General features: G+C 37.3%; 1 protein-coding gene across 1 annotated transcript; it reads right to left on the reverse strand.

The window, feature by feature from the left end:
* Positions 1-515: 515 nt before the first annotated feature.
* en1a (engrailed homeobox 1a) lies at positions 516-8297 on the reverse strand. Its single transcript, XM_084725459.1, has 2 exons — positions 7351-8297; positions 516-2545 (listed from the first exon to the last, which is right to left on the reverse strand). Exons 1-2 carry the CDS (start codon positions 7910-7912, stop codon positions 2226-2228), a joined length of 882 nt encoding a protein of 293 aa, XP_084581585.1. The 5' UTR covers positions 7913-8297; the 3' UTR covers positions 516-2225.
* Between the last annotated feature and the right edge of the window lie 3773 nt (positions 8298-12070).

The raw sequence follows: 12070 nt of genomic DNA on the forward strand, positions 1-12070 counted from the left end.
GTCAAATTTAAATATTTTGCATCTTGATTCAACACGTACAATTTTGATACCATGTGCATTTTAATTTAAATGTAAACTCCTTTTAAATGCCTCTACACTAGAGTAAATCAAAGGTTCAGTTTACTAAACCGACCCTTTAATTTACTACGGTTGTAGATTACTTTATTACTATACTATAGTAGAATACTACAGACAGTTTACTAGTAGTATGCTACTATACTGTTGCAAAATGAATGTTCAATTTTCTAAATTGTTTGCTACTATAGTAGTTTTACCTCTTAAATAATTAGTAGTAATTTGGCTATAGTATATACATTTTATATATATCTATATTATAGAATACATAGCCAAATTACTCTAATAGTATACTGCTATACTATGAGAGTGAATTGAATGTTCAGTTCACTCAATTTATAACAATCATATGTGGCTGTAGTAGAATATTCTCATCAGCTGACTATCGTAAATTGAACATTCAATTTACTCTCTTTGTCTATACGATACAAATTGTAGAATAAAATCAGAAATTCCATTATTAGACTCACAAGGAGGAAATTTTCATATATTACAGTCAGTTCACTGTAGTAGTATACCACAATACTTGAGTGAATTTGTTCAGGTTACTCAGTTTTCTACAATATAGTACAATACTATAGTCAATTTGTGATAGTAAATTGAACATTCAATTTACCCTTGTAGTATAATAGTATACTACTGTAGAATACTATGAAAACTACAGTCAGTTCACTACAGTAGTGTACTAGTACACTATGAGTGTTAATTGAATGTTCAATTTACTATTTTAAACATTCAATTTATTCAGTTTTCTACTGTATTATAGTAGAATTATTTAGTCAATTTACTATAGTGAATTGAATATTCAGTTTACTCTCATAGTTTAGTAGTTTACTATCATAATATACTCCTCAGTTTACTAATAGACTATAGTAGAATACTATAGTGTATTAAATATAGTGAATTGAACATTATTATTTTTTATGAATGTCTTGTATCATTGAATTATTCCTGTCACACTAATTATGAGGACTTACAGTCTCTGTGAGGCCTTTAAGTCCAACATTTTTCTTTGTAAATATTTGGATTCTTCACATTTGAATTTTTCCATTATGTTTTCTGTATGTTTGAAATTTTATTTCAATGCCTTCCCCACCTTACCAAGAGTGAGATTCTGGTCTAAAATACAGGATCCTTAATTTTCTTTGTAGCTTATTTGTAGGCCAGAAATTGTCAAAATTGAATTTTTTTTTTTGCATCAGTTCTGATCTCATGAACAGTTTTAATTACAAACTCCCTCTAAACTTTACTATCTGTAGTAAATTGAATGTTTAATTTAGTAATTTGAACTTTCAATTTACTGCAGTAATATAGTAGTATACTTCTAGTATAATCTATAACAGTAAACTGAAAGTTCATTTTACCAAACTGAACATTGTTCAATTTATTTGTTGGCGAAAATTTGTCAAATTGAAACGTTTTGCATCTGTAATCAAGACATACAGCTCTGATCAAACGCACATTTTTAATTGTAGAATGAAAAGTCGTTTTAAATTGTTCAAATTCTCAATTTATGAATAGTCACTCAGACATGACAGTGTTTCTGTAATACTCCTGAAGGGATTTTAAAGTGTCATCACTGTATTGATTCTGTTTGGCACTTTAAATGTGGCATCTGTGTGAAATGTTTTGCAGGATTATTACAGTTCAGTTGGTCCAGAAATAAAACAATAAAACAAAAGTCTAGTGAGGGCTGTTCTCGCGGTGTTTGGGTGGAGTTTGGGTGGTGTTTGATGCTGCTGTGCACCGTCCGAGCTGGAGGGAAGTGAAGTGAAACTGCCCAGAAACATCAGCCGGTGTGCGCGCGCTTATTATGGCTGCGGGTGGAGGAGCAGGAGGAGGAGGAGGAGGAAGAGAAAGAGGAAGAGGAGGATGAGGGGGGTCCATCTCACTCTGAGCTCAGGGGAGAAACAGAAAGACGCTAAATGTGGGGACTTTTTTTCTCTTTATTGTCTCTGAGACTGTCCAGGCTCTGTGTTCCGATAAAATCTTTGGTTTTGCGGTGGTTCGCGGGTGGAGCCGCTGCTGCAGTCTGTTCTGCCGTGAAGAGGAGGAGGAGGAGGAGGTGAAGAAGGCCTCCTCATCCTCATCATTAAATTAGATATAATATATTTACAGTGTCCAGAGTCCTGTGTGTCCTCCCGTCCAGCTCAGTCGCTGTCCTCCTTGTCCTCCTGGATGGTGGTGGTGGAATGGTTGTACAGTCCCTGCGCCATCAGCTGCAGCGCCAGCCCGTTCTTGAAGCCGCTCGCCTTCTTGATCTTGGCGCGCTTGTTCTGGAACCAGATCTTGATCTGGGACTCGTTGAGGTTGAGCTCCTGGGCCAGAGACTGTCTCCGCTGCTCGGTGATGTATCGGTTCACCTGGAACTCCGTCTTCAGTCTCTGCAGCTGCTCCGCCGTGAAGGCGGTGCGCGGCCGCTTGTCCTCTTTGCCGCTTTTCGACTTTTTCAGTTTCCGTGTCCTTGGGCCTGCAGTAAGAGCGAAGAGACACCACAGAGCAATATAAATATCCTGATTGATAATAAATAATCAAGGCACTCACTACAAAAAGAGACACTGCAGAGCAACATGAAAATTCTGATCAAAAATCAATACATTTTACTATTTTCTTTCTTTTCTTGGGCCTGCAGTAAGAGCGAGGAGACACCACAGAGCAATATGAATATCCTATCAATAATCAATACAAAAAGATACCAGAGAGCAACATAAATATCCTGATCATTAATCAATACATTCAATACAGAGAGACACTAGAGCTGTAATATGAATATCATCATAAATAAATGCATTTGATAGTTTAGTCTATTTTCTTTGTTTCTGGTGGCCTGCAGTAAGAGCGAGGAGACACCACAGAGCAATATGAATATCCTGATCAATAATCAATAAATGTAATATAAAAAGACTTGATATCCTCATTAATAATCAATAAATGTCTTTCGTAATTGTTTCTTTTCTTGGGCCTGCAGTGAGGAAGAGACGTCACAGAGCACTGTGAACATCACCATCGATAACCAATAATCAAAACATTCAATACAAAGATACACCAGACAGAAATATGAAAATACTCATCAATAATCTATAATCAATCATCTTTTTTTCTTTCTTTTCACGGGCCTGCAGTGAGACCGAAGAGACACCACAGAGCAATGTGAATATCCTCACTGATAATCAATAATCAATACAGAAGAATAGAGACACCACAGAGCTCATATCCTTATCAATACAAAAAAAGATGCTAGAAAGAAATATTAATGATCCTGATCAATAATTAATACATTCAGTTCATTCATCTTTTCACGGGTCTGCAGTGACAGCGAGGAGACACCACAGAGCAATGTGCATATCCTTATCAATAATCAATATTAATACCCCCATGAATGATTGATAATCAGTATTCAACACAAAAAGTCACCAGAGAGCAATATGACTCTCCTCATCAATATTCAACACATTCATTACATACATATTCATATAACAGGCTATAAAAATCCTGATTAATAATCGATAGATTCTTACTTTTTTCTCTCTTTCTTTCTCAGGGCTGCAGTGGAGCGAAGAGACACGAGAGAGTGACATAAATATCCTGATAAATATTGATTATTAATCTATTTTCTTTCTTTTCGTTGAAATCGTTTTTTGGAGAGTTTCTTCTGACCTGACTCGAGGCTCGGTGTCGTGAAGATTTTAACGTCCCCTGAGACAATTTGAGTTGATGTTTATTGTAAATATTATGGACATTATTTTACATTTTATTCATGTTATTTATTATTATTATTATTATTACTTTATATTTGATCCTCTGGTTGCTTGTTGGCTTTATGGATCACATGACTTTTGTATTTGCTCACGTAGGCAATGAGGTGAGACTCCTTTTATAAACCCCAGAGGTTTTTTTTTTTTTTTTTAATCTCACCTGCACAGTTTATTTCTTTTCTGCCTTTTTGTTTGTGTATTTCTGTTGCCCTCGGGGTGGGGTGGTGGATGGGAGTGTGTTCTTAATATGGAAACGTCTTATTATATACCGTTCATGTTATGACAAAATGTGTTTTTTGTTCATGCTGGTGACTGTCCTCGCCTGATCTTACTTAAAAATGTGACCCTTACAATAATATTTATATATAATAATAATAAAAAATATATATCTTAGAATAAAATGTTCAGGTCATTTGTTTCCAGTTGAACTCAGAGTGTTGTTTAAGTTACGACAAAATGATGGAAATAAATATTGATTCAAAAGAAAACTATCTAGAAATGAATCAGTTAATCGACCAACATCAGCTTGCATGCAGTGGACACAAACACACACACACACACACACACACACACACACACACACACACACACACACACATTTGAAATGGCAACGTTATTATAATAATTAGAATAATTAAACGGATGGAATCATTATTATAATCATGATTGTTATAACTACAATAATATTAATAACAATAGCACTAGTTGTACTTGTCGTTATGGGTCAGTATAAACTGTAACGTCCTGGTTAGCCGCAATAAAACAGTCTAATACTACTACTACTACTACTACTACTACTGATAATAATAATAATAATAATAATAATAATAATAATAATAATAATAATAATAATAATAATAATGATAATAATAATAATAATAATAATGCAGTGATGCTCTGAGCAGCAGCCCGTTAACACACGCCTTGTTATGACTGCATGGATGGATGCAGCAGTGTGACACACGCACAGACACACACACAAACACACACTTATTTTTCCACGAACGGGTATAATAATAGTGTAAAAAAAAAAAAAATCAAGCAAATAAAAAAACGTTAATAATAAGGTGAAAGTTAAATATCAGCCAGACTGATCCTAAATTAACGAGCTGTGTTTTTTTTTTTTTTTTAATTTAATTTCTCATCGCTAAAGTGCAATAAATAAATGTTTGTTACTGTTTTTATTTGGAGCTCAGAATACTGAACACTGCTGTGGATCTAAATAAAGAAGAGAAACTGACACAGACCACAGTGAGCTCACAAACAGCGCGTTCAAGATGAAACAACACAGATTTATATGATTATTAACTATTTCTCTGTTTGAAATGTGAATCCCCGCTGTGTGTTTGCTGTATTTTATCTCCGTCTGTGTATTTGTCTGTAATTATGTGTTTTTATTTACGCTGCTCGCATTAAAAAGCGTTTCTTAAACTATATGATACTTCTGGGTAAATAAAATTATAAATAAATAAGATTATGTCTTGATCTTATTACAGAATATGTAGGTTATCAGTTCAGAATTGAACCCTGTGTGTTATTTATTATGACACATGTATATTTATTTATAGACTAGCTTTCCAAATTAATTTGCTAAAACATAAGCACATATTTTCCATGAGCTCAGGAGTTAATTTAAGATAAATCGAGTGAATTTCTTCCGGTTCTGGAGGTGATTTCACACGTTTGGATGAAAGTGAGAGTGATTTGGTCTGAAGTCAAACAGGCGGTTAATGAATTCAAAATGTCTCCTGTATGTATGAAGCAGGAGAGGGGGGGCTGAAGCTCATTATTATTTATTATTTATTATTATTTACCTTTAATTCCATGTTGTGTTTGATTCCCGCATGTTTGACGGAGAGCAGCAGCAGCAGGTCTCATATTTACACCTCAAACACACTGATTCACACACAGAGGAGCAAAAAAAATGACTTTATATCGACAGAAAAATGTCTGCTGTCGATCCACTGAACCAAAACACGTGTCACACACACGCACGCACGCACACACACGCACACACACGCACACACACACACACACACACACCGCTTGTGCAGCTTGTAACGCTGTCTGTCATGTGTACAATCATAATCCTATAGGCTGCTTATGTAAATGTAACAATGAGACATATTGTGACATAAAAGAAGAAGGAAGTTATTCAACCGAACAAAGAGACATAAAGTTAAACAGGTTTATAAACACCGAGGAATTTAAAGGCGCCATCAAATCATAAAGATGGTGTTTTTGAAACGCTGTTGTTGTTTTATTGTGGATTTTTGCACATTACGTTTTTGTTTATCGTGTTTTATTTTCTGCTTCACTCGCCGGGTCTCCTTTTTACAGGAGATTTTTGATCTCAGTGGGAATTTCCTTCGGGAATAATGTTGGAAAGTCCCATCTAATCTTATTTACTGATAAAATAAATAAAAATAAAACTGAGGGAAAGGCGTCTGATTCAGTCTGCAGGTTGCACAAAAATGGCGAAATATCTGCAGCTGCAAAAGAAAAAAAAAAATGCAACTTATAACATAAATAAAATGTACTTTGTTTTATATTAGCCTAATGTTATTTTTATATTTTGCAAACACACTGCTGCAGTTAAAAAGAAAATATACGCTAGAAAATAATATAAATTCACAGGAGGCGAAATACACATACAAGTTGATGTTTTATTGTGACATTTTTGTGTCACTGTTATTAATTATAAATGAAAAATCAGGCGTTACGGTTGTTTTGTTAAATGTTAAGAGGCTCTGATTATCTGGTCGAATCAAAACGATTTTATATTCATTTTACTGAACCTTTATTTTACCAAAAATATATTTTTCGACGACAAATAAAGCGACACAATGATAAGTAAACGTAACAAATAAAATAAAATACAATTTAAAAAAAAAGTAAAATATAAACTACTCGTTGTTTAATTTCATTAAATTCTCGCTAACGGGACTGACGGAGTGTGTGATATATTTGATTTGTAATGGATATAATATTGTACTTAATGACAGACCAGTGGGAATTTAAACACTGAAATGATTTGGAGAAGAAATCAAAATGACGCTCAACTCTGACTTGAAAACATAAACAAATGTTAATTTAGTCCACACTTCCTTTAAAACAGCAGAAGTTAAACATGTTTGTGGGGTTAAGATAAATTTAAAAAATTAATTTAGGTTTTTAAGGATATATGGATATATGGGCCTACTAAAAATATCTAAAAAACTAAAAACACGATTTCCTGTCAACAAAAAACTCTTGACTCTTGAATTTCTTCACGTGAAATACATCTAACTTATTTTCAGAAAAAGGATTAAAATGTATTTAGTAAAAATAAAGTGGGTTTAAGTTTTTTATTATTATTATTATTATTATTATTATTATTATTATTATTATTATTATCATTATTATTATTATTCTTAGTAGTAGTAGTAGTAGTAGTAGTAGTAGTAGTACTGTTATTATTATTTTATTTTATTTATTATTCGTCCTTTGGTTGTTTTTCTTCATTAAACTTTTGCCTTACCAGATGAGGGCCTGTCCGAGTACCGGGTGCAGTAGACCCAGGCGGGCCAGAGGAGCGGCTGGCTCTCCGGTGTAGCGGCCCCGGTGCCGTTCAGCACCATCAGCGAGGAGGAGTTGTTCTCCGCGGCCCCGCCGCCTGTCCTCTCCTCGGCTTTCACTCCTCCCGCTACCCCGGAAGAGACGGCGGCCGTCGCGGCTCCTTCTCGGCCGCTGTTGTTGCTCTTTTTGGGACTCGCTAAAGAGGCGGAGGAGGCGGAGGACGCCGTGCTGTCTGTGCTGCAGTTGGAGTCCTGGCACGGCGTCCCGGGGAGGCTCGGCCTGCTCACCGCCGGGTGCACGCGCTCCCGGCCGGAGGTGTGCGCCCTCTCCCGCGCGCCCAGGCCGAGCTCCTTCTTACAGCCGAAGTCTGGCCGCAGGATGTTGTCGATGAAGAAGTTGGTGGTTCTGTGGGCCTGCTGGGCCACCTGCAGCGGCAGGATGGGCGGAGAGGGCAGGCTGGGAGCCGGGGACACACTCTCTGGCTCGCTGCTGTCCGTGCTGTTCACATCCCGCTGCTCCTCCATCGCTGCTGCTGCTTCTCTGAACAACTCTGCGCTCTCGATCCACTCCCACTCTGTGGCTCTGTGTTTGTATCCAGAATGTGACACCAGAAGCACTAAAACATGGTGAGTTTGTCTCCGGAGTGCTGCTGGACGGCGGGGTTACTCTCAAACTGTGGACATCCTGCCTGCGTAAAGGCGCTCCGGCGCGTCATGGTCGGTGATGGACTCAGACTGACTGTGGCTGCTGCGCGCTCCTCTCACACACCCGGAGCTTCTCACCGCTGTATGACAGTCAGATCTTCACAAAGTCCTCACATCACACACTCACACGCTCTCACTCACGCACACACGCCAAGCGGAGGCGCATGAATAACATCCAAAGCGCAGCGGGCCAATCAGCTGCCGGGACACTTTTGGACATGGGGTGACGATGTCCAATAATGTCAGGCGTCTCTGAGCCAAAAGGGGAGCTGTGGAGCAGCGAGCAGAGAAACCAAACAAGAGATTATCACTGCTCCGAGCGCGCCTTCAGCCTGGATACGGTGTATCTGTTACATCTTATACCGAATCACACACACACACACACACACACACACACCGTCACCGAGGCTGTCTGCTGGTGGGTTTCTCCACATGGTTGACTTTGAACTGGACGGACACTGAGGAACAGACGGATTTTGTGCGTAAAACAACAAAATTTACACGTTTATTCACAATTTTTTCAGTGAAATGACTTTCATCAACTGAAGTGTCCAAAAAATCTTACAGAATGGTGCTTTTTAGTGCTTTCAGTGGTGTAGGGGAGACCGGGGCATCTTGTAACACTTTCTGATTGCACGTTAATTTCCTGCCTTCAGTACATCTCGCTCATTTTCCATATTAAAATTATATAATAAATCCTTGTACAAAAATGTATTTTTTTTTACTTCGCTCACTTATAAATGGTAAAGTACTGAATGTGCATTTGTGACAAGTTACCCCATCACCTGGTAAACTGTCACAATATATTTTTCAACATTTAAGAAAAACTTTATTTATTTACTTTTATATTCAGTTTTACCTGCCTCATTGCTCTTAGCATTATGTCCAGGGTCTTTTGTTTTTTATTTTATTATTATTATTTTAACAGACTTCCCTTTTGGAATTCCTACTTTATTTTTCTCCATTTGTTTGTTCCTACAATAACATATTTTATTATTGTTGTTATTATAGTGTATTTCAACCATTTTGTTACAACACCATTTATAATAATTTAATTACTACTGCTAATACCATGTGAAGCATTATATCAACATACACACTGTTGTTTACATGTTGCATAGCAACCACCAACTTTAGCAGCTGCCAGTGTTGCTTTCTGTAGGGCTGCAGCTGGGTAACAGTGATTTTTGTATACTGTCGTAATGTTGAGAATAAAGTCGATATGTCGATAATAAAGTTGAAATATTGAGAATAACAGTTATGTCGATAATAAGGTCAAAATGTTGAGAATAAAGTCAAAATGTTGATAACAAAGTCAAAAACATCAATAATAAAGTTAAAATGTTGGCGGCCATTTATCTCAGTTGGTAGAGCGTCCGCCTCACGTATGGAGGCTATCAGTTCCCTGCAGCGGCTGCTGGTTCGACTCCTGCCTGTGGCCCCTCGCTGCATGTCATCCCATCTCTCTTCACCCCCTTTCCTGTCTGCTCTTCAGCTGTCCTATCTAACAAAGGCAAAAAGTCCAAAAACGCTTAAAAAATAAAGAAAGACGGAAAGTTAAAATGTTGATACTAAAGTTGGAATGTTAAGTTGAAATTTTAAGAATGAAGTTGAAATGTCAAGAATAAAGTGAAAATGTTGCTAATTAAGTAGAAATGTCGAGAATGAAGTTGAAATGTTGATAATATCATTGAAATGTTCAACATTTTTGTTTTATGATATGTTATGTTATAACATCAATGTGGAGAATAAGACCGAAGTGTTGATAATAAAGTCAAAAGGTCAGTAACAAAGTTGAAATGCCCAGAAAGAAATCAAAATGTCGATAATAAAGTTGAAATATTTAGAATAAAGTCAAAATGATAATAAAGTCTAAATAAAGCTAACAGAGCTGAAAGGATGATAATAAACCGAAAAATGTCAATAATAAAACTGAAATGTTAATAATATTGAAATGTCAAGAATAAAGTTGAAATGATGATAATAAAGTGAATAAAATTAAAACGTTGAGAATGAAGTTGAAATGTTGACAATAAAATCAAAATGTGGCCAATAAAGTTGAAATGTCAACCATGAGGTTGAAATACCAAAGTTGTCTCAAAAAATTTCCCAGAAAGCTCTGAGGTAATTTATTACTGCTGGCTGTACCACAAGCTAGCTTTACCACAGCGCTCAGATAAAAGTATCAAAATAAACACTTCCTGTTCTGCCCAGTGTCGAAGTAATTAAACATAGTTACTTACCAAAGTACATAAATCATGCACGTCAGTTTTTTTTTTTTTTATTATAGTTGAAAAACATCAAAATTGTTCTCACCTCTGATTAAAGCAACATATTCTGCAGGTCAAGAGCAAAATTCCTGCAGATCAGTGAATTCCTCATGCAGCTGTGAGATTATTGAGACAGCGCCCTCTGGTGGTGGAGACACAACCAGCATGACAACTTACCCCTGTGACCGGATGCAACATTTCACTGTAATCTCGACATTTAGACTTTATCAATGCCGCTTCTACTTTATTAATGACATTTTGATTTTATTCTCGACTTCACATTTTTTCTAAATGTTTCAATTTCTTGTCCACATTTCGATTTTATTTTCGACGTTTCAACTTTATTCTCAATCGTTTGATTTTATGGTCAACATTTCAATTTTAGTCTCAACGTTTTGACTTCATTATTGATATTCTGACTTTTTTATTTTCAATTCGACTTGATTCTGGACATTTCGTTTATATTTCAGTGTCATTCCTCAGAACGGTGAGCTGATCATACAGTTGGATTTCCTTGGATAGCGCCCTCTGGTGTTGGAGATATACGCAGCGTGACAACTCACCCATGTGACAAGATGCCCCTCTCTCACCTACAGGGCAATTTGGGCTTCTCTCATACACACATGCGCGCGCACCCAACACACACACACACACACACACACACACACACACACACAGTGTCATGATGGAGAATGGGCCCACAGCTCCGCACACCATCTCCTTATTTCTTCTGCTTTATCCAAACTAAACTGTTCACCTCCTCCTACATCTTCATGCACCTCCAGCTTTGACGCACCCCCCCCTCTGTCCTCTCCTCCTCTCTGAGGTGCAGCCTCCATTGTCAGCCGCTATTCTTTCTGGGAGCGCGCGCTCTTATCTCTCCGCGCGAGAGAGAGAGGCTGCCGGCGGATAATTTATAGGTTTTAATTACTCGGTATTCCGCCTGATCAGCCGGACGTTCATCACCTGACTGCGGCAGAAAAACGCCTCAAAGCCTCCTGTCAGCGTCAGCGCGCCAAACACTTCATCACGGTGCGCGCAAAGAGGCCCGATAGAAGAAATAAATGCAACAGAACAGACGCACAGACAGACAGAGAGACGCAGCGGCTGCAGAGGAGCGTTTTCACGGTGTGAATAGAAAAGTGGAACATAGAGAAAACAACTTAATTGGCCCTAATTCATATTGAGGCCTTTGTTGTATGTGTTCTTTTATTTTTTTTGCGTGAATCTGCAGGCCTGAGTGCGTTTCTCACACCAACAACAAACAAACACGTGCTGTCTTACAGAGAAATCCACGGTTATTTTTCAGAATAATAATTCGACCAATGCTGGTCGTAAAATGTTGCGTATAAAACTAAAAAAATAGTGAAAAACAACCTGATGAAGTGTCCGCTGAGTGTGTTTTACAGAAGAGAAGCAGAAGGTTTTTGTTTATTGTTTATCTGTTTATCTCCCGGTTTGTTTATGATTAACTGATGTAGACTCGGTTGTATGAATCCTGCGGTGAATTATATTGTTTCTGCGATCTGTAGCCTGAACAGCGACATGCTCCCAAAAGACCAAACACACCAAAAGAAACAAATTCACTGTAATATTGATCTGTACTAACTATACAATATCAATAATCCCTCATTAATTCACTGTGCATCACTGTATTTACTTTGTGGAATGCTGTTAATCCAGCTGTTGTGTGTTGTGTTATTTCGTC

The sequence above is a fragment of the Lutjanus erythropterus genome, chromosome 8 (genome assembly GCF_056507025.1).
Source record: "Lutjanus erythropterus isolate fLutEry1 chromosome 8, fLutEry1.hap2, whole genome shotgun sequence".
In the NCBI taxonomy this organism is placed as follows: domain Eukaryota; kingdom Metazoa; phylum Chordata; class Actinopteri; order Lutjaniformes; family Lutjanidae; genus Lutjanus; species Lutjanus erythropterus.

Excerpts from the sequence above, each read along its gene's own strand:
- en1a (XM_084725459.1), bottom strand. The coding sequence starts at position 7,912 with ATGGAGGAGCAGCGGGATGTGAACAGCACGGACAGCAGCGAGCCAGAG. Across the intron at positions 2,546-7,350 it reads CTCGGACAGGCCCTCATCTG|GCCCAAGGACACGGAAACTG; the intron begins GTAAGGCAAAAG and ends CTCTTACTGCAG.